The 22,864-nt window shown below is 52.2% G+C and overlaps 1 protein-coding gene across 5 annotated transcripts in view; it reads left to right on the plus strand.

The window, feature by feature from the left end:
• Window positions 1-22,864, plus strand: part of ANP32A (acidic nuclear phosphoprotein 32 family member A) — a 39,929-nt gene that overhangs the window by 7,470 nt on the left and 9,595 nt on the right. The window contains exon 1 of one of the 5 annotated variants that reach the window (XM_043554053.1): window positions 21,646-21,669. The exons of the other annotated variants lie outside the window; for them this stretch is intronic. Coding sequence (XP_043409988.1) covers window positions 21,661-21,669 — 9 coding nt within the window. The 5' untranslated portion in view covers window positions 21,646-21,660. Of the gene's footprint in view, window positions 1-21,645; window positions 21,670-22,864 lie in introns of those variants that run through there. 5 annotated transcript variants of the gene reach the window in all.

The raw sequence follows: 22,864 nt of genomic DNA on the forward strand, positions 1-22,864 counted from the left end.
TTATTAACTAACTTGGACAAGTTGCTGGGCTTCTTGGGGCCTCTGTCTCCTTCACTCTAAAATGAGAGTATTGAATTGGATTGGTGGCTTTCAAACTTCTTGATCCTAACAGTAAAAATATGTTTTGCACCACTACCCGGTAGGTATATATGTACGTATGTTCTACCAACAAATGACAAGACGTTTCCTTACTACATGTAAAACATTTCTGTTCATTAAAAAAAGTGTGCTGGCTTTGACCCATAAATTGATCACGTCACTTGTTATTGTTTGAAAGACATTAAAAGATGAGTGTTAAGCTTCCTTCGCACTCAAATACTTGGTGGTTTGATTTGGGGGAATGAGGGAATGCCATGTGTAGCTTTGTGAACTGCCTCCATTGAGGGTCAATAGTGATTTCTCCAGCTTTTAAGCCAGCTCGAGGGGCACCTGGGTGGCTCAGTCCTTTAATGTCTGACTTCGGCTCAGGTCATGGTCTCAGTGAGTTCGAGCTCCGCGTCGGACTCTGCTGTCAGCACAGAGCCTGCTTCAGATCCTCCTCTTTACCCCCACCCCCTCTTGGGCTCGCGCGCGCTCTCTCTCTCTCTCTCTCTCTCTCTCTCAAAATAAACAAAACTTAAAAAAAAAAAAGCCACTTGTCCCTGGGTCCCATGTTCTCCAACTGCACACTCTCTCCTTAGTTCTAGCTCTTTCCCACCCCAAACCTTCTCATGGCAGTAAGGAATCCTTATCCTAAACTCCTACCCCCAAGTGGATGCCTTCCAAGGTTCCTGGTTGTGCCAGTGGCCCTCAGCCAAGCCTGTTCCTCCACCCCCTTCTCTCCCCGCTCACCACCCAGTGCCTTCCATCCTTCAGGTGCCACACACTGTGCAGGTTGCCTGGGGCCTGGCTTCCACGTTTTCCAGCGTGGAGGAGAGACTTGCAGGGTGAGGAGGGTGCCTTTGGCTTCTGCTCCCACCCAGCCTGCCTGGGGGGTGCATCCTGTCTCCCCTACTTCCAGCCATGGCACTTGGGCAAGACCCTTCACCTCCCAGCGCCTCCCTCCTTTTGTCTCTGTAACGTGATGATGTGATAGTACCTTACCCCACGGTAAGCACTCAGTCAACCAGAACTGTCATTGGCATTATGCTCTGTCCCACTGGAACCGCATAGTTGGCATTCGCTTTAAAAAAAAAAACAAAAAACAACAAAAAACACCCCATACGTTAACAACACACATTATATTAAAAAGTAACGTTCGTTTCAGTGAGAAAAGAGGTTAGAAGCTAGAGATTCTTAACTTGGCAGAAGTCTTTTCCCCACGAGCAAGCAATTCAGTAGTAAACGCGTGGCTTCTGGATGTGAGTATAGCTGCACATCTAACTATCACAGAGCAGCCCCAGCCATGGGTCCCAGGTAGTCTGTGCAGAGGGTAAGGTCACCACTCTCTCTCTCCCGGACAGGGCGACGGCACTGTTCCTCACCGCCCTCCCAGCCTGCCCCCTTGCTGGCCACCCCCGCCTTCTTCATGGAAAAGTGACGCCTGGTTTCCCAAGAAATGCCTAGCCGGAATCTGTGCCCCGCTCAGGTGTCCTCGGTGTTTTGCCCTGGGCACCTGTGCCGCTCCTCTCCTTCGGACCTTTTCAGGCTTGTGGTGTTTCTCCCATCTTCCAGCCAGCAGAAAACCTCACTTGATTCTGTGTCACCGTGGCTGCTGCCTAGCTCTGTCTTCCCATTTACAGTCAGACTTCCTGAGTTGTCTAGAACCACCTTCTCCATTCCCTCACTTCTCTCACACCTCAACCCTCCTCCGTCTGCTTTGCTTCCTAAACAGCTCTAAAGAGACAACTTCACTGTCGTCTTCTACATCACTCCTCAGCAGCATTTGGACCCTTGACCTTCATGAAACGGGTTCCCTCCCGCGCTCCCTTTCTCCAGTATGTCTCCTACCGCTCTGGTCACTCCTCGTTTCTAGTGTCCCTTGCCCTCCTCTCTGTGGCCACGAAGCATTTTGCCCGCTCGGGCCTTGGGCCCTCTCCGTCTGCATTCCCTCCACACCATGTGGTGTCCTCCCGCCCTGACAGCTGAAAGGACCGTGCTCGCTCTGTGACTGATGGGTGCGTCCCCGCCCTGGACTCTTGGCTAAGCTCGGGACCCACCCGATGTCTCCACCTGAGTGTCCCCAAATCACCCCACAAGCAAATGCCCAGAAAGGACCCATGACCTCTGTAACCTCCGTCCTCCCCTAGATGCGCTGCGACCTTCTGTCCGTCACGAGTCCTGTCTATTCGCAATACATCCTCTACTGCCTGCCAGCTGATGTCCCTGCATCCACAGCCCCCTCGAGCCACGCTTCAGACTTGAGCCAGCATGCTCTCGCCGAAACACGGATGTAATTGTGTCGCCGTGCTTCAGATACGTGGTGTTCTTAGGAGAAGGTTCTGCAGGGACTGGCCACTGGTTGCCCTCATCGTTTCCTTCACCGCCTTGCCAGGGCACTGGCCTCACTCACCGCCTTTATTCCTGCATATCTACTCCAGGCCATAACTGCCACCATCACCGACTTAGCGTCTAATTGTCTCCACCAGCTCCCTCACCCTCCACCCTCCTCAGCTCTGGGTCTGGTTCTTTTGTTATGAAACTCTTACAGAAATTTCCTTCACAGTGCTTCAGTTGGTAATTATACATTCCCGAATGTGAGTGTTTTAATTAGCATCTCTGTCCCCCTGTGTAGCCGCATGATTTCAAGGCCCTGCTTTTGGTACACATCACTGTGTGCTCTCGGAGCACAGCACTGCACTTGGCACATGGTGGGCATTCTAGAAATGAAGGTGAATGAAGAAACCAGGGTCCTTGCATGTTCTTGTCATTTTCATCGCCTTCTGGAAAGCCAAGCACAAGCCCCTGAAACAAAGCATCAGAAACAATGTAGGGTTTTTTGCCCACCAACCCCCTCCCCTCCAGCTCTCCCCTGGGTGAGTGTGAGCTCTTCCTCTGAGTGGGTGATTCACACTTTCTTAGCGCCCTGTGCTTCTCCGATTTTTCCGGTTTTTACATCTGAACCTCAGCCCTAGTTTGTCTACCTTTTAGTTTAGTGGATTATTCACACACAGCAAAGCAGAACACCAAAAAACTAATAAAACACAAAAGTATTTTCAAGGTCCAAATAGTTTTTTCCTGCATGTCAGTGGATTGTGTTACGAGACTACTGCTCTACTCTGTGGCTTATTTTATTTTTAATTTGGTCACGAAAGTTCGTGCCATACAAGAAATGCCTATACCTTACCAAGCACTCTTTCCTTACTCAGAACTTCCCAGCCCTGGTGTGTGATGGGTTAGGGGTGAAGAGCGTTCTTTACCCTTCTTTGACAAGCAGGGAAGGTGCAGGGCTCTGCCTGAGATCCCCAGCAGAGGAAGCATCCGTTGCTCTGTGTTAGTAGGTGCTGTCTGGTTAGGCTGTGTGCACAGACCCACCAAAGTCCTCTCAGGCCATCCTGTAGGGTCCAGCGAAGGCAACCCCCTGGGCTGTTCTGCAGATGTCTTGTGAGGCTCAGACATGTCTGAGGTGAGAGGATTCCATTAGCAGGGTGGGAGTGAGGAGGCTTTCCCCCTAGTTGTCCTCCGGCTGGGAATAAGGAAAAGGCAGGGTTCTGCTGCGGGCTGGAAGAACAGGAATGGAGGGCCAGAGTGAAGTCTGGACGAGAAAGGCCTGTGGTGTCTCTGTGAGCAACATTGTGCTGGGACTCTGCCGTCAGAAGTGTCCAGAAGGTCCAGGTCACTGGATTCTGCTGCGTCCCTCAGAAGTCGGGGGTGGGGGGGGGTGGTGAAAGAGATTGAGAGAGAGAGAGAGAGAGAGAGAGAGAGTGTGTGCGTGTGTGCGCGCGCGCAGGGGGTGGGGTTGAAGCAAGAACCTGTAATAGTAAATTTAAAAGGATTACAGATTTCTTCAGGGGCATGCATCCCGTGGAGGCCCTCATCCCCCATTATGTAACCAACTTTTCTGTAGCTGCTGGCCTCCCCAGCAGGCCCAAATGGCGTGGCTGTGAAGGGAGGGTGAGGGGAGCGCACTTTCACTGACACGGCCTGTGTGCCCAGCATCCAGAATGATGCAGGGAGTTCTGTGAATGCCACGTAAGTATCTGGGTAGCAGCTTGAATTTAGTGAATCCAGTTCCTATGTTCTGGATTGGGGGAAGGGGGGCGGGGGAGGGGGGTGGTACGCGAGCTGGGTGGGGAGTGGGTTGCAGACCAGTGGAATTGTGGTTTCTGTGGTGGGGTTGGGGAGATAGAACATGGACAGGAGAAAGAATGCATGTGGCTAGAAAGGCAGATTTCAACCCCAGCTGTGTATCAGAACCACCAGGGGAGCATTTTAAGAAATTCCCAGGCTCTACCCAGCTACAGAATCAGTCTCCGAGGGTGGTGCCCAGTCGGTGTATTTTTAGACTGCTCTAAAGGGGGCTCTAAAGCACAGTTGGGAACCGCCACATTGAGGCAGGGTGCAGAACTCCACAGCAGGTAGGAAGAAGTAAAGTAAGTGGAGGTAAAAGACGAGGAAAATGGGGAAGAGGAAAGAGGGGTCCAGAATCCCCCCGCCGCCGGGGTGCCGGGCTCTGGTCCTTGGCCTGGCCCCCTCACGGGCCTACATTCCGGCTCATCACACTTGCACGTGAACCTGGACCTCACGGGGCTGCTGCTGGAGTGTCGAGTGAGGTTTCTTGAGCAAGACTGCACTTGGCCCTTCTTGATCTCCAGGGGACCTTTATGTAAGGAGGACGGGACCCCAGGGCCAAGCAGTCGGGTGTCTCGGGCAGGGCCCGAGCCGCTGACTCCACTGTTAGAGCACATCCAGCAGGTTTGAGCCTCAGCTACCTCGTCTGTAAAATGGTGACTAACAATAACGCCTGCTTGCTGTCAGGACCGAAAGAAATGTTTGTGCCGGGTGTGGGTCGCGGATAGCCCCTGAAGGCTAGTGGATTCTAACCAGCCCAGGCTTGAAGGAGTGTTTGAACAGGGTTGGGGAGGGGGCAGCCTGTCTGAAGAAGGCCCTTGCTCGGTGTCTGAGCCTGTGTGTGGCCGGAGCAATTTTGGGGAGAGCTGTCTTTGCCTGTCCCAGAAGGAGGCCTCCCCTGGAGCTGCTCAAGCAGGTGGGAGGGGGCTGGAGGAGCCCCGGGCAAGAGACGGCCGGAATGCTTGCTTGCTTGCTTGCTTGCTTGCGAGCTGCAGACACCCCTGCCCCAGGGCCTCCCTCTCCCTGTGGAATAGGGGTGACTGGGCTCTCTGCCTGGCTTCTCTTTTCTGGAGCACTTGCTCTGCCCACAGGTCCTCCTGCCTCTCAACTCCCCTCCTGGCTGCAGGACCCCAGGTGTGCCTCAGTCCGGCCTTTTTCATTCAGACAGCTCCCGATGGGCCTCCTCCAGGAAGTCTTCCTCTACTGACCCGGACGAAAGGGTGCGATTCATGTCCCTCCCAGGTGATGTCGAGATGCAGAAGTCCCCAGGACTTCCAGCTGTGCTCTCCTCTGCGCTAATTTCCATGGCACCTCACGTCCACTGTGGCTCAGCTCTCTGTGGGGTCAGGTTCGTGTCTCTTTATTCCCCCTGCCTGAGGGTGGCGTTGAGGGTTTGCAGAGACCTGAGGGTTTGCAGAGACCGGGGCAGCTCCCCTGCAGCTGGGGGCCCCAGGAAGGCTTTGTGATGATGTCATGTGTCTCCAGCCTCCCGCCTAGCTGCCTGTGGGAAGGATCTGTCTGTTCTGGCACAGGGGCCTGTTCCATATGGAGGGCCGGGAATTGGCCATCACAGTCACCCGGGGCGTTCCTGCCACTTCTGCCTGTCTCCTTTTCCCTACGGAGATTCGGGTGCACCCTGGGTGCAGCCTGGGAAGGGTGGGCAGGCATGCACTTTGGTACAGCTCCTCAGCTTTGTCTGGAAGGCTTGGAGAATCCTCTCTGCAGAGGTTGGCCTGCCGCCATGATGAGTGGCTGTGCTCCTAGCCCCCGTCTAGTTTGCGGCTCTGTTGCAGATGTGCCTGTGTAGAGCTGGTGTGTCTGTCCTTTTAGGTGCGCTCTGTGAGTCTCGGGAGGCTTCTCCCAGAGCAGGGCCCTCCCTCTAGGGCTGCTGTTCTGGGTGGAGGTGGAGGAGCTGCGGTCGTGGCAGCAGAAGTGGAATGCTCTCCTCTTAACAGTGAAGGAGTACGTGGTTCAGGGCAGGCATTTGGCCTCTGTAGGCACTTGGGAACCTTCCCTCAGTCCCAGCGGCCAGTGTGGTCACTGCCAGGAGTGGCCACAGGGGAGTGTCTAAAGTGGAAGTGCAGATGCATCTGTGAGTTTGACCAGGGGCCATAGACTCCAGCAAGGTCGGGATCCTGGTCTGCAAGGTGCCCACCGTACTGGCAAACCAGACTCGTCTCGGGCAGATGCTTCGTTAGTAGCCCTGGGAGGCTTATGACGGCCCCAGATGTCTCTGGTGATAAACAGCACTTGGCCGGCTAGCGTCTGATGTTCACCAGAGTTATGAGGGTGATTTCTGCAGATAGCAAATACTGTGGAGGGGTCATTCAATGCATCAACTTCACATATTGATTGAATGACCACTGTGCACCGGGTAGGCATTCTGCATGATGCAGCAGTGAACTAGACAAACTTCTCATCTGCGCTGCCCGTGCGGTGCTCCCATTCCATTGAGGGAGGTGGTCGGTAAAGAGTCACGATGCCTGTGTGCTAAGCCCCAAGAAGACAGAGCTGTGCTGAAGGGGGTGTGTGATCCAGGAGAGCCTCTCTGATGAGGTGGCATTTGAGCAATCACTCGGTAACCTACACTGGACACCTGGCCCCCGTGAACCAGAACCTAAAGTATCTGATCTCAGAGTACCTACGAATCATCCTGCTGACGAGCAAGTAGAGGCCCAGCGAGGTTAAGGTGCAGATTCGTGAGGTGATAAGTAGGAAAGATGATGTGATAGAAGAGCGGGACAAAACATAAGTGGCCAGTACTCTGCTCACACCAGCGTTAGTCATTTCCCCAGGCCAGCTGACCCCCCCACCCTGCCTTTTCATCCCAGAAGGTCTTATTATTCTCTTAAGGCTCCGGCTTTGAAAGATCTGTACTTGCAAATTTGCGTTTACTAACAATAGCAGATTTATTTTCTCATTTATGGCTGTGTGAGTCAGAGGGTGGGGGGCACAAAGTTTAAACACATCTTGTAACCACTAGTGAGCCCTCTGGGCAAGGGCTGACCACCTGGTGTTGGTCTCTCCCTGCTTGCTTGCTTGCTTGCTTTCTTTCTTTCTTTCTTTCTTTCTTTCTTTCTTTTTTAACATTTATTCATTTTTGAGAGATACAGTGCGAGTGGGGGAGGAACAGAGAGAGAGGGAGACACAGAATCTGAAGCAGGCTCCGGGCTCTGAGCTGTCAGTGTAGAGCCGGACATGGGGCTCGAACCCACAGACCGCGAGACCATGACCTGAACCGAAGTCGGACGCTTAACCCACTGAGCCACCCTGGCACCCCTAAGTGGGATTTTTCGTGTTCTTTCTGAAATGGCAGAATTTCTTGGAAGGTCCCATTGCTACGTTTTGGATTCCATCTAGCCCTCCCACCCTGGTTTGAGGGGCCAGGTGCCTTTGGGTGGGCTAGGGAGACCCTGCCCTTACCTCTGACCCAAGATGGTGAGGCAGGACTCAGAGCCCCCCGCCCCCCAGGCTTACTTTCAGGGAGAAACACACTGTAAAATCAGGTCAGAGAACCAGCCCTGACCCACGTCTTCTCCCAAGGACCAGGAAGAGCCTTAATTGGCTGATAGTTTTCATCTAGAAGAAGGTGTCCTGCGTGAATTTGAAAGGAGCTTTTGGTGAAGTAAGACTTCATTAATTAGCCTGTTAGGGAAACGGCTTCCCAGTATTAGGGGGGCTGGATAAATTTGGTGACCACTGTTCTGGTTTGGGGTTCTGAAAAGGAGGAGCTAGGTTTTCATCCTTTTACTAAATATTGAGAAAAATGTAGTATCTTTTTATGTGTTTTGTTTGCTTTTAACCGTTGAGTAGCTGTGTGCCAGATACCATATTTGTTCTTATTTAATCTGTATAAAAAAATGCTACAAGCTGAGTGGGATTATTCCCACTTTAACAGATGAGGGAGCTGAGGCTCAGAAAGCTAGTTTAGCAACTAGCTCAAGGTCACATCTTACTGAGGAGCTGTGCTTGGGTACCAAGCCAGGTCATTGACTTCAGAGCTGTGCACATAGCCTCAAATCTTAACTGTGATTTCCCCCATCTTCCCAGCCACTTTGGGGCTGATGATAATATGAGAATGCTCTAGATTCCTGACTTTCATTTCTTTCTCTTTTCTATAAAATCTGCTGCATTTGTCTTCCCTAGGAGGATGGACATATGATGCCAACATATCTGGTTTAAAATATATATATTGTATTGTGATATGGAACACATCAAAGTAAATGAAGTAAATGTGAGGTTCAATGATTTTTCTCCCTTGGATTTTTTTCAGTTTATTTATTTATTTTGAGAGAGAGAGAGACAGAGCGTGCAGGCCAAGGGCAGAGAGAGAGGGAAAGAGAGAATATCCCAGGCAGGCTCCACAGAGTCGGACACAGGTCTCGAACTCACGAACTGTGAGATCACGACCTGATCCGAAGTCGGACACTTAACCAACTGAGCCGACCAGGCGCCCCTCCTTCGGATTTTTCCCCTTAAGTGATTTTTTTGCATCGTCGGGGAAATCCCAGCAAAATCCGCTCTCCACGTGCCTTCCTTTGCCTTTCTGTGCCAGTCTTATTTGCACGTCTCCGTGTTTCTGACGTTCTTCAACCACGAGGGCCTGGGCGCACAGATGAGAAGCCTACCTAGGGTGCCTCAGAGTACTAACGAGGGTCTGAAAAGTGGGGGAAGACCAAATTCTTTTCCGGTAAAAGTAGGCTAAGACAATTAGGGGCTTAGGTGCTGCCTCAAAAACCGCACAGCAGCGTATTCTGACCTCGAGTAAGAAGAGAGCGTAGGAGGTTGTGGAATGGGCCTGACAGCGTGTTTTCCCTGGAACCCCTTGCAGCCTGGCCATCAGCAGGACCCCTTCTGGGAAAGGAGTCAGGCTGCCCCCTTACAGAGCACCTACTGCAAGCGTTGTGTCCAGCTCGGTGTTTGGCAAACAACACTTTTTTGATCCTCAAGAACACCCCTAAGGTATGCATGTGGACACCCATTACCAGACAGGGAAACTGGCCCCCTGAGGTTAGATGGCCCTCAAGGCACGCCGAACTGCCCCCATGTGTCCTAACAGTCCCTTCTGCTTGTCCCTCCAGACTGGCCAATCTGGGGGCAGAGGGCAAGGACACCTTTATCATTGGGTCCCTGGTGCCTGGTGCGGTGCCATCTTGGCGTTTTTGGTAGGCTCTAAGCGTTGTTGAATGAGCAGAGGGGAAGTAACTTGTCCACACAGGTGCAGTGGTGAAGCCTTTCCATTGTAGGACTCTGAGGCTCCAGGACAGCTGCTCTGTGGGTCAGAAGTAGGATCTGATTCCAGCTCTTTGGTTACTAAGTGGGACGAACACAAAATGACGTATGTACCCGTTTATCTGAATTGCAACATTAATGTAGAAAAGGATTGGAAGCGACCCAAACACTCATCAATAAGGGCCCGATTAAGAAAAATGATGGCACATTCCAAACGGTGCAAATAAGAAACAAGAAAGGTTTTTGTGTACTATGTTACATGAACTTCATGGAAAACAAAAACAAAAAAAGGCAAAGATCAGTATATAATATGCTAGTTTTGGGTAAAGGGGAGAAAAATAAGATTTTGAATTTGTGTATGTGTAAACAAATTCTAGAAGGATATACTTAATGGGTGGGATGGTTAACTAGGCAGGATGGGAGGGAGAATTAACTGTTTATCTTATGCTTTTTTTTTTTTTAAGTATTTATTTTGAGAAAGAGACAGAGCACATGAGCAGGGAAGGGGCAGAGAGAGAGAGAGAGAGAGAGAGAGAGAGAGAGAGAGAATGAATCCCAAGCAGGCTCTGCCCCTGGCAGCATAGAGCCTGATGTGGGGCTCGAATCCATGAACTGTGCGATCATGACCCGAGCTGAAGTCAAGAGCTGGTCGCCTAGTCGACTGAGCCACCCAGTCGCCCCTGCTGTTTGGTTTTGAAACCATGAGAATGAATGTTAACTTCTTCAAAAAAGTAAAAAGAAAAAAAATAATGGAAGTCACTTTGGACTCGCTATTTTGTCTGTCCGGACAACCCGTCTCCCCATCCGAACAACGAGGTGATTGGATTAGAGCAAGGTTTCATCGCGTTGTGTATATTGTGTGTATGTCTGACTTTTGTGGGCTTTTCCAGGAGACACTGACCTGGTCCTAGGACGGTCTGCAGTCCCTTCTGTTGGTGGCCTCCACCTGGATCAGCTCTGGCTGTTTGAGAAAGGCCAGGGCGATGCAGAGAGCAAGGAGCCCTCTGCCGAGGTCTGGGCCTTGTTCCTGTCCCCATGCCTGGCAGTTTGTCCTCTGAACACCCTGCCCTGGTGTGACTCAGTTGGTTCTTCCCTCAAACAGGAGGATTACAGTGAAGAGAGACTGTTCTGGAGCTTTCTGGCAAAGTGCTGCAGTTTAATAGGAAGGAAAAAAAAATGGCAGAATGTTTCCCAGGTTATTTTTAATGCTTTTCAGTTCAGCAAACATTAATTGAGAGCTAAGTGCAAGGCAGCGTGGGGGAGTCAGAGCTCCATAACACCTCATCTCTGCTCTCCGGAGTGTGAAGTCTTGGGTGAGAAACTTGAGTGTAAAATTCCTCCTCATACCGTCCAGGACTGCACAGTTTACCTCATCTGGTCCCTCAGAGACGTGTGGGGTTGGTGGGGATTCTCCCCATTTCACAGATGAGGAAATGGAGTCTCAGTGAAGTCTTGCCCAACGAAAGCCACACAGTTCCTAAGTGGTAGAGCCTGGAACTAAACCAGATTTTCTCTGATGCTCTTCATGAGCCCAAACACTCGTAAGCAGAACATTCCGCCACAGGAGATTTCCTGGAGGTGTGTGGTGTGGGCCAGTCTCTACCTGGAAACAGTCAGGTGAGCACAGTCCTCAGTAAGCCTCCTTCACTGTTCGCCTTTATGGAAGGGCAGTGGAAACCTCAGGCTTACGGTCACACATTGGGTCTTAACCCCCTTTGCTGTCGTCCCAACAGTTCGGACCTCCACTGCCTGTGAAGCCCACCACCCTGCCACAAGTTAGGTGCAGACTGTCCCAGGCGTGTGTAAGGGTGGATGTGACAGCATCCTTCTAGCCACCCCTTTCTCTTGCCACCGTTTCCTCTTCTTTTCCTTCCCTTCTTCCACAAATTCTGTCATCCTCTTTCCCAGAAGAGCCACACATGCTCCCCGCTCAGGGTCTCTGCCCTGGCTGTTCCCTCCCTCTGTCTGAAAAGCTCTTCCCGTGGCTTCAAGTCTCCGCTGGAAACTCCCTTGGATAGGAAAGTGGCATCCCTCCCCACCACTGCTGCTTTCTCTGTATGGTGTCTGTTCATATTACATACAGACTACATTGATCGCTTTCCTGCCTCACCCCCGTCCCCTCCGATGTGTGAGCCCACGAAGCCTGGCAAGTTGGGCTTTGCACGGTATCCCTAACGTCTGCCTAGCACAGGTGCCCAGCATCTAATAGATACTCCGTACACAGTATTGAACGGGTAAATTGTAAATTGCCCTGTGGCCTAAACAAGTAACACTTCTTTAAAGAGGAAAGAAGCAAATCATAGCCTCTTTTTTAAAGGCGAAAAGACCCAAGGCTTGTCTGTCTGCAGCGCTTCATCATACAATATCACTCCATTTAATAATTGTTCAGCCCTGTTTAGAGCCCTCTGCAGACGGTCACTTAGAGGCCTCTGATTTGTATGCTTTGGGAGACCGCTCACTGTTTTTTTTTGTTTTGTTTTGTTTTGTTTTGTTTTTTTTCCAGAGCAGCCTATTCTTTTCTGGGACAGTTGTAATGATTTAAACACTCTCATAGGTTACATGGGGCCGAAAACTGCCTCATTGTAATTCCTGCACACTGATCTTCGTTCTCGAAGCACAGGAGAGCACGGAATAAACGCACTTCTGTGTGCACAGGACACTCCTTCAAGATAGTTGGGAAAAGATGGCTGTCGAAAGGCTCCCCCACCCTCCGGCCAAAACGTCACTGGTCCCTTTGATGGTTCTCCCAGTGCCACCGTTGTCAGGGGCCTTCCCACCCTGGGTGCCTTCCTCAAGTTTGTTCTGCCTCAAGTTTCAGAATTCAAGATTTAGTCCCGTCGGAGCAGAGTGTATATAGAGACCCTGCCCAAGGAGCCTCGGTCCTTGTTGACCTGTTGCTGTCAGCACAGCCTTGGGATGACCTCGCCTGGGAGACAGAACACATTCGGTTCACTTTTACATTGTCTCTAGTCCTTGAGCCCCTCTCAGACTCTTCAAGAATCATAAAGGTTATAAGGGTTTGTTTTTGGTTTTGGCTTCTGGCATTTAAAAAAAAAATTTTTTTTAAGATGTATTTTTGGGAGAGAGAGTGCAAGCAGGGAAGGGACAGAGAGATGGGGGTGGGGGAGGCACAGAAAATCCAAAGCAGGGTCTGAGCTGACAGCAGCCAGCCCGATGTGGGGCTTGAACTCAAGAACCATGAGATCATGACCTGAACTGATTTCGGACACTCTGCCCACTGAGCCACCCAGGTGCCCCTGTACCTTATTTTATTTTTATTTTTATTTTTTTTAATGTTTATTCTTGAGAGAGAGAGAGAGACAGACAGACAGACAGAATCCAAAGCAGGCTCTAGGCTCTGAGCTGTAAGTACGGAGCCTGACCTGGGACTCGAACTCATGAACTTGCAAGATCATGCCCGTAGCTGAAGTTGGGCACTCCACTGACTGAGCCACCCAGGCGCCCCACCCTGTGCCCTATTTTAAAAGATAGTAAACATGAATAAAGTTCTGTCTCCAAAATCCACGTGAAGAGGGTGGAACTCTGGAAGTAAAGCAAAACGTGCAGAGCCTTCAACTTTATCCTTTCTCCCGCCTCTGACTGCCTGTGTCTTTTCCTCAGTGTCTGTCTGTCCCTCTGCCTTCCATCTCCCGCCCACCCCTCGCTTCCCCCTCCCTCCCTCTCCCTCCTGCCATTGCTCCCGTCCCTGCCCTCCCACTTAGTAGACAGGGGGAGCTAACACTTCCTTCGCAGCATTTCCATTGCAAATACTTTTACCCATAGCCTTTCATTTACAGGCTTAGGCTAAGGTGCACGTGTCCCATTTTTCTCAAGGAGAAAGAACGGAGATTAAATTGCTTCTCATGTGTGACCCTTGGCTAATTTGCTTTGTGGCCTTGGATAGAAAAAAACTTTCAGCCCCCAGCTTTAGGCTCTTCTGCATGATGGGTTCCCATTTCTGCCCAAATCAGCGGTTTCCTATTGGTGGTTGGACATGAGGCCTTCCACACCGCACTACTTGCTCTGCTTCTGTCATTGCCAATGCCACTGTCATTTTGGGTAGAGGTGGCAGGGAAGGAGGCCAAGGTCGAGAGTTTCGACTGTGAGGCCACTGAGCCTTTCTCTGCCTCTTCGGCATTTCCGGTCCTGCTGGGTGTGTGTGTGTGTGTGTGTGTGTGTGTGTGTGTGTGTGTGTGGAGGCGGGAGGGAGGGAGGGAGGAGGGCCAGGTTCAGGCATGGGGCTCTTTTCCTCACAGCTGTTTTCTTTTTCCTCCTTTGTTTCCTCTTGCTTCCAGGAGTTCATCACGGAGAGGCCTGTGCTTTAGGGTGTGGGAGAATTGAGAACAGCCCAAGGTCTGATTCCATAATGGGCTGTGTGACCTTGGGTGAGTCACTGGGTTGGTTTTCACAGAGCTTCATCAGTTGCCTGAGGAGCTGGAGAGGATCGGTGGTTCCCTAGAGGTGGTGATGGTGGGGTCCTTTGGTTCTGTGATGTACTTTTTAATAGCCAGCTGCATATTTGGCTGAGGCACGTCCAGAGGCTGTGGGATGCTTCCCAGCCTCTGAGTCTGAGTCTGGGTAGTGAGGTGTCTTCTCAGATGGGCTGTGCTGCTGGGCTGGGCTGGGCAGAGGGTTGACCTGCCAGCTCATGGATCTGAGGAAGTGAATTAACTTTTGTTTTGCAGACCATTCTTCCACTTGGGGGTCTACAGGGAGTGGGTAGCAGTCAAGGTCCACACTGGGCCCTCTTTTTGGACTCTGCTGACCTGAGGACTCCAGTGGCATTTCCACATCAGACTGTCCCTGCTGTCCACAGGTGACCCCAGCCAGGCTGACAGTCCCTGAATCTGATTTCAGAAGTCCACATCAACCACATCAGGCAGCTGGGACAGAGGGCCCAGGAAGCCATGCTTGTTGATTTGTCTAGGAGTGGAACTAATGGGATGGTTTGCTTCAGAAAGTGAATTAGGGGGGACGCCTTGGTGGCTCAGTCGGTTAAGTGTCCGACTTCAGCTCAGGTCATGATCTCGCGGTCTGTGAGTTCGAGCCCCGCGTCGGGCTCTGTGCTGACAACTCAGAGCCTGGAGCCTGTTTCAGATTCTGTGTCTCCCTCTCTCTCTGTGCCTCCCCCGCTCACGCTCTGTCTCTCTGTCTCTGAAAAATGGATAAACCTTAAGAAAAAAAGTTTTTTTTAAAGAGAGTGAATTAGGGAGGCGCCTGGGTGGTTCAGTCAGTTGGTTGAGTGTCCGACTTCGACTCAGGTCATGATCTCACTCATGGGTTCGAGCCCCACGTCGGGCTCTGTGCTGGCAGCTCAGAGCCTGGAGATTCTCAGAGCCTTCAGATTCTGTGTCTCTGTCTCTCTCTGCCCCTCCCCCACTCACACTCTGTCTCTCTCAAAATAAATAAACGTAATAATAAAATTTAAAAAAAGGAAAGTGAATTAGGGATTAGTTAGCCTTTTAGAATCTAGAAGATTCTTCAGAGCCATCGCCACCCGCCCCCCCCCCCCCCCCCCCCCCACTCCATTCTTTGCTCTAGCTTCAGTGACCCGTTCCGGTTTGACCATTTAGCAAGTATTTACTGAAAGCCAGCCCTTCTGGGCAGGGCACCAGCGGGGGACACTGAGACCTCAGCCCTTGGTAAGCTTGTGTTTGGAGAAAAGATCACAGGAAGAAGAACTGCCAGATGCCCTCTGTGGCCGAGCAGCAGCTCTCAGAGGACCCTGGTGGAAGGAGCACTTTCCCTGGGAGACGAGTAGGATGAGTAGAATTCCGGTTGTCTGAGGATTCAATGCAGTGATGCCTGGGGAAGCACTTTGTAAACTGTCATATAGGGAAGAAATGCCAGGTGGTGCCACCGTGTTTGCTGCAGGGCAGGGAGGCTGGCAGAGAGGTGAGGTGGGGACAAGCTGCCTTGGGAAGAGGCACAGGGTTTTTGGTCCAGGAGCGCTGATGGCTGGGGGGCTGGGAATCCTTCTCCGGCTTTGCAGTCCCTGTGGCCATGAAAGTCTGTGGACCAGGGGTGACGGGACGTGATAGGACATGATCAAAGCAGCGTTTTAGGAGATTGGTCAGGATTTACCCCTCTGCCCTCTGGGCCTTCCCCTTCAATCTCCTCATGGCTTTTCTGTTGCGTGGGGCCAGTGCTGTGGCTATTTAATAAGATCATTGTGAACAGTGTGGTTTTTTATGAACCGCAGCATTGTTGAGCAGGGAATAGGACCCCGTGAGCTGAGGTGCCTGCTCCCTGCTGCCCTGGGAAAAGGCAGACATCAGATGGGACGATGCCAGACTGCTGCATTTGGAACCCAGCACCCTGGGCCTCTGGGAGCTGTTTTTGTGACCCTGGTGTGTTTTAAGAGACTACACGATTGATTTTTGTGTTTCATTAATTGCCTGGGGCCCCAAATTTCCTTTCTGGCGTCCCTCAGTGATGACTCCTGAGCTCTTTTGGTCCATGAAATCTCTCACTTCCTTTTGGAGGAACAGAGGCTGAGTTTGGATGTGAGTGGGACTAAAAGTAGATGGACCCACAGAATTTTGGAGCTAGAAAGGATCTCCTCTCTGTGCTCAGGCTCCATTGTCCAGTGTGTGAATTAGGGGGCTGGCAGAAACCCAGAGAGGGATGTGGCTCTCCCCCAAGGCACACAGCAAGTCCCTGGCAAGGTGGGCACCAGGGTCCAGGTCATCTGACTGCCTGATCAGCACCCTCATGCTTCTTGTCCCTCTTTCCTCCTTCTGGTCACCATTCAGATACCACCTTCTGGGACCAGTTTCAAACTCCTGCTTCATCCAGTACCCAATAAAGGTGGGAAGGGACAACCATGGAGAGAAGATGTAGCCTGCTAGGTTGCCAACCGATCGCATCATCCACCGGAGCCAAGACCTCATCTCTCCCTGTTCCCACTACACTGCCTTCCCCCAGCAAAGTCAGACCAAGACACCCCCTCCCCACGTCCTGGGTCCAAACAGCCTTCTGGCCCTATTTTCTGCCGCTCTGGGAATACTTTGCTTCCCATACTCTTAAGGCGGACAGGGCTAGGGCAGGGGCTGGGCGGTCAGGGAAGTGGAACTGACAAGTCTTGAAGGGGAGTAGAATGTAGACTGGCCCCGGAGGGAGGAATGAGGTGTTAGGGGAGGAAAGCCAGGGCCGAAACATCAGGGAGGAGGCCCGGCTGTGCCGGGGGCTCACTCGCGCCGAGCGGGCCCATGCCACAAGCCGGAAGCCCAGGTCCTACAACAGCCATCCCCGCCCGCCTCCGGTTACTGCGAGTCTGTCCTTCTGGCTGGAGGAAGCATCCGCAGTGGAACCAGCTCCTCTCTGTCTCCGAGGCAGAAACCGAGACCTCCCCGCACCCGCTGGAGGAGGTAGGGAGCCGGTTCCAGGCGGAGCAGGAGCCAGTCACAGGGTTTATGTTAATGCGGGCCCTCCCCCAGCCGGCGCTTAGCCTATTACCCGGGCCCTGGCCGACAGCTTAATTACCGCTGCAGCGCGCCTCGGCTTGCGTTCCACGGTTCCCTAAAATAATAAGGATGGCGTCACCGACTTCCCGCGGCCATGTGCTCCCACCCGTGCCTTCAGAGCTCTATTGTAGGAAACAAACAAAATCCAGACACTCAGATGCTTTTTTTTCTTGGAGAGATTTTTTTTTTTTTTTTTTTTTTGGTTTTAAGGTAGTGTTGGGACCCTGCCCCTTAAGTTAAGATTTTAAAAGATCTTTAAGGTGTGGAGGCCAGGGTCTTGGCTACCACTGAGGCTGCAGAATATCCTCCTGTTAGCAGAAATTCGAAAGCTATGTGGATGATTCCCCAGTCTGGGGCCTCTGATTTCTGCTCAGAGGGGTGGTATGGGGTAGCTTGACAGAAGAATCACCCAGCTCACGGTTCCTGGACTCTGGGCCAACTCTGGACCTTGCTCTTTCCTCTGGAAAAAAAGAGGGCTAAACTTGACCAGCATTTTACAAACGGTGGGTCGCATTAAAAAATCGCATTAAAAAAATTTTTTTTTCTTTAATGTAACAGAAAACAGTAATTGTAATAGGGTACGTTTCGTTTCGGTGTGCATGTCTTGTATACACAGGACATGTGTGCACTGAGCCAGGGTATAAATATATTTTTACTGTGGGTTGTGGTCAGAAAGCCACTGACCTAGATGATCCCAAAGGCCTTTCCAGCTTTCGAAATGTCTGACTTTTCTCCCAGAGCCTGACTTTCCCCTCCATGGAACCTGACTGGGTTTTGGCAGGTCTTGCCACACAAGACTGTTAAGCCGAACTAGAGTTTGGCCTTCTAGCCAGAAATGGGATCTGCAGCGGGGGATGGCCCATTTAAAAGCTGACCTATTTAAAACCCACGAGCACCAAAAAAATGCGGGGTCAATTTGATTTGAGTCTCGTCTTCTGTGCAAGACTGGAACCTGAAAACTAAATTGGTCAGGGACGGACAGGTAAAGACCAAAGCTACAAATATGTGTTGCATTCTTGCTCAGGGAAAGAAAAGAAAATCGAGACTCGAGGCCAGTGGGGGAAAACAAGGCCAAAAACGAGAGGTGTAGATGTAAGGTCGAGAGGGGTATATTTTGGGCCTACTACCTTAGTTCTCCAGAATGTTAAGAGGCTTCATGCATTCCATGAGAGACAGCTTTGGTGGCTCAGATGTGGCGGCTTGCCTTTGTTCCCATTCTTGTGGCATGGCTGTGGACACCGTGGTAAAGGTGGCTTGTGGATCACGGAGAAGGCAAGTGGCTTTTTCCAAACTGGGAATGCTCTAAGTGCATTCATTATTTCACTTAATCCAGCCCTAGGTGATGGGCACTGTTGTCACTGGAGGAAGCGGAAGCTCAGGGGAGGTGAGATGAGCTAGCAAGTGGAGAATGTGGACTTGAGCCAAGTCTCTCTGACTCCAGAGCCTGCCTTCTGTCCACCTCTCCACGTTGCCTCCGGAAGTGCTGGGAAAATAAAGAGCTGTTCTCACTAAAGCTTCCTTCTCTCTGGCTCTGGCCTTCAGAGGGCTCTGTTTTAGGCCCAAGCTGTCCATTTAAATCAGGGCCAGCTGATCACGGGCATGTGACCTGTGCTTAGGAGGGCCCTCCCTTGGGCTCAATGCGCTGCTGTCGCGGGTTTGGAGTTCTTAATAATTTTTGACCAAGAGGGCTCATGTTTTCATTTTGCACGAAGCCCTGCCGACGATATAGCCAGTCCTGGCTTTGATATAGTACATCCCCTTTCTTGGGTCCCTCCTGTCTTCCTTTAACATGCCTGTCCCGTCTGGGGGAGAGGCATTTGAAGAATGCACTCTGTCCCAGCCTTCGGTCTGCTACCTGGCACGCTGCTCTGAGGTTATTTACCAGCCGTCTGCCTCCTCCCAGCCGCCACCACACCTCTTGCTGGCAGGGACCCCGCTGCGGCTCACTGGCTCACCGTTGCTTCTGAGTCCCCTCAGCATTTACCCAGGTGAACAGTGTCATAGGAGCACCCTTGGTGGAGGGAGGTTTTTTTAGTAGGCGAGAGATTGGCGTGCAGAGCACTGGGTCAGGTCAAAAGGAGCGTGCGCAGCTGGCCTGCCTCCTGGGGGACACAAGGCACGTGGAAAATGTTGTTTGTAAGAGGTCGGGTTCATTCAGTGTATAGGGGACCCGCGACACTGTAAGTTTGACTCACTCTGTACTCCCGGCACCTAGTGCTGTGCCTGGCACGGTAAGCAGGACATTTGTTAAGCAGTTGCTCTGGTGTCCGCTCCCCGCTAGGCTGATTACGGGGAAGGACAGTCCCTGACCTCTAGGAGGATCGGATGCTTAATACACGATTAAATGATTCATGTGGCAGCTGCCCTCAGTGCCCTGGGATGCTCAGAGCTGGGTGTGGGGAAGGTTTCCTGGGGAGGGCGGGGGGGGGGCCTGAACTCGATTTGTGATGCAAGGGTGAGATTGAGGAGAGGTCAGAGTGGAGGGCCCACTTAAGTCAGTGTAGGAACTTGGAGCCCCCCCGTCCCTCCCCCGCCAAACACACACACACACACACACACAAGGAATGTGTTCTAGGCCGGGGTTTGTACTTCACAAGTTAAACAGATCCCATTCTCCTCTTTCCGCAGAGGCAGAGCCCAGCCCTCAGGGACAGAGTCAGGGTCCTCAGCCAGCCAGGTCCTTGACCTGTTCGTGTAGTCCAGTGCACCCCCCGCTGTCACAGAGACCCCGCTGGGAGGCAGAATCGGACTTAGAGTGACTTCGATGACTGTGATCAGGACTGCGGTGTAGAGAATAGAGAGGAAATGGTCACATTTGAGAGAGCTGTGAAGACAAGATTTCACAGTTTTGAAACAAGCAACGGGTTGTTCCTTAGAGTAATAATGTGTTTGTGTTTAGCACGGACGTTTCAGCTCCCATTGGTGAGAAATGATTGCTGTGTCCTTGCATTGGGGACAAGTTTTTCAGGAAATGCTGGAGCCGGACAGTCTGATTTCTTGGGAAGCTTCAGTGGCCTCCCCACTGACCTCTCGCGAGGGCTGAGTGTGAACATGCAGACTCCTCTTGGGTGTTGACACCTGAGGAGTGAAGCCTAGAATCCTGTGTAGTTTTGTCCATGGGTGTTTGAAAAGCTTCTGCTACCAGCAGAGTAAGCCAGTTGTTGGGCTAGAGAGCAACCACATTCAGATATTTTTAAAGGGCCAGTGAAGCTTGGGAGAGAGTCTCAACCCAAAGTACAAATTTCCAGTTTAATTTTAACTTTGCACTTAGCTCACACCCAGGATTTGGCAGGGGGAAGTGGACCTTAATTTTTTTTTTTTTCTTTTTTAAGGCGAACACACCCTGGATGTAACAGGGATATGTTCTCTGCCTGGAAGGGCTTGGAGTGGCGGCCACCGCACAGAGACGGGAGGAAGTGGGTTGGAATTGGATCAGGAGCTCAGAGTGGATTTGAGGAGCACTGGGGCTGGTTAGAGGTTTGCAAATGTGGGAGTCTGTCCTGGAGCTCTAGGAAAGGGCCACCCTCTGTGGACCCAGGGGGACCCGGGGGACGTGTGTGGAATGACTTCAGATCACCTCTTGGGCCGGTGTTTTTGTTTTTTTCCTGTTTGGTCACTTTCAGGGACTTCACAGGCGGCTTACCTGCCATCCCCAAAGCGACAGTCACTCCCCAAAGCAGCAGTGGGTTTCCCCCTCGTGGTTTTTGGGCTTTTTGGTGATATCAGCAGCCGCAGTGTCTGAACCTTGCCCTTCTCTCACATCTTTGATCTCACCCCAAACACTGCCGAAACTCTTGCCAGGAAGGAAATGCAGAAACCAGTGGTGGTCCCAGAGGCCCCGCAGACCTGACCTATAACTGGCCACTGCTGGCACTCCAGAGGGCATAGACTTGCCCAAGCGGCTGGAAGCAGCCTCTTCCCGCTTGGCAAGAGCAGGGTGCCAGGTCCCCCAGCCCCTCTCCACATCCTTGCTCCCTAATCGCAGTGTCATCTGAAGGAGGGCTGGCTTGGATTTTGTTTTGGTTACGGAGGAAGTGTAACCAGGGCGGGGACTGCCAGGAGCGGTCCCCACCCTGCTGGTGGACCTGTTGGAAGGGGCTTCAGGAGAGCTTATAGGGTTGAGTTGGGGGAGTCTGGGAGAGCGCGCCTCATATTTGGGAACATCTGAGGACCAGTCGGGAGCCAACACTGACCACCTTGGTTCACTGCATGGGGTCTTATGTCCATTCCAGGGGCCATTAGGATAGGTGGTTCTGATGTGGCTGTGGAATGGGAAAATCCCATTCCCACCAGTGAACCAGCTGGTGCCAGCAAAGCACTTCAAGGGGGCCTGTGCAGGCTCTGGAAAGATCCGATGGTTCCTATTAATAAAAACATTAGTGGTAGCTGCTTGCATATCATCCCCCGGGAGGAATGGCCCCCAGTTGGCGGTCGTGTGGGGTGCCGGGACTGGGACCCCGTGCCTGTCCGTAGAATTCCCAGGCAGCGCCGTGCCTCTCTGGAAAAGAGGCTGACTTCCGGGAGGAATTCCCCTGACTCCCAGCCCCACCACCCCCATCTCTAAGGCTTTCTTTTCCTTGGCAAATGGTCGTTAAGAGGAGAAGCCCTTGACCCATCTGGAAAAACCACATGTCTGAAATCTTTGAGGGTGGACTGGAATCCCTGCTCGTATTTGTCTTTCTCTGGTGGAGCTCCAAGAATCTGCAGCGCCTTCCGAAGTCCGCAGGCCTTGTGGCTCCAGAGTTTGGTGCAGATGAAGGAGGTGGGCCTACCCCCTTCCCCGGCACTGTGAACCTCCCTCCATTTGCCCTGCTCCCCTAAGGCCTGGCTTCCTGGCTCTACGCTGATTTCCTGCCCTAGGGCAGAAGGCCTCTCAGGATTTATTCCCAGGCACTCTTGCCAGTGACCTTGAGAAGGTGGCTTGACCTGGACATCTGGCCTCTCCTGGGGACTGAGGGAGTGGAAAAGGATTTAACTTCTCCCATCCCAGATCCGAGGGGAAAGGCAGGACTTGGAGGCCATTGCCTAGGCCCAGAACGGGTCAGCTCTGGGAAGGAGCTCCTGTGCCTGGCTTTGCCCTTCCTGGCAGATTGCCACTGTCGCTGGGCTAGGCACACCACCTCTGTCTGCCAGGGAAGAAGATAGCAGGGTAACTGTGGGGGCTCTGCAGTCCAGATGTGCCCCGAGCGCCCCTGGTCTGCCCGCTGACAAGGGTGGGCTGAGAAGGGGCCCAGCAGGCCCACTGTCGATTCTGTCCCCCCAGGTTTCTGCTTGGCCTAGAGACGCCTGAGCAGGAGGGAGGATTGGAGGACTGTGGCAAGCCGGTCATCCTGGGCCCGGCAGGAAGGTCTAAGCAAATTGGCCTGCTCAGGGGGCCGGAGGAGCTCTGGACAGGGGCTGGTTAGAACAGAAGGCCATCTGCTTGTCCAGGAGAAGAAAAGGCTCTGAGGGGCTGGCATGACCCTTCGGACAGTGTGGGACTGCCATTTGGAAGAACTAGATCGTACTGTCTGAACCATCCGTGACCAATCAGAACCTGTAGGGGGAAGTCCTAGGGGGGCAGCAGATCCCGAGATGGTGATGTGTGTTTCCTTGAGGCTGTGGGGAGCAGACAGGTGGGGATGTTGTGTCCAGCACCAGATGCGTCTAGGAAGAGTTACCTTTAAGGTGCCTGCCAGCCCTGGGTGGCGAAGGAGCAGCCAGACTGCTGGGGCAGGAGTGGGTCACCGGGGCATCCTCCTGGAGGGCTGGGCACCCTGGCTTCCCTTGCTGACTCCCCAGAGACGTTGAGGCCTGGGGCTTGATGTGTTCCTCAGCTTGTCTCCCCACCGTCTGTACTGGAGCCTGGAATCTTCCCTTCAGCCAAATCTACCTTTTAACCACCTAATGAGAAGTTGCTTTTCATGAGTCTTTTTTTTTTTTTTTTAAATAAAGGAACTCTTTTTTTTGGGGGGGGG

Source organism: Prionailurus bengalensis, chromosome B3 (assembly GCF_016509475.1).
Source record: "Prionailurus bengalensis isolate Pbe53 chromosome B3, Fcat_Pben_1.1_paternal_pri, whole genome shotgun sequence".
Lineage (NCBI taxonomy): Eukaryota > Metazoa > Chordata > Mammalia > Carnivora > Felidae > Prionailurus > Prionailurus bengalensis.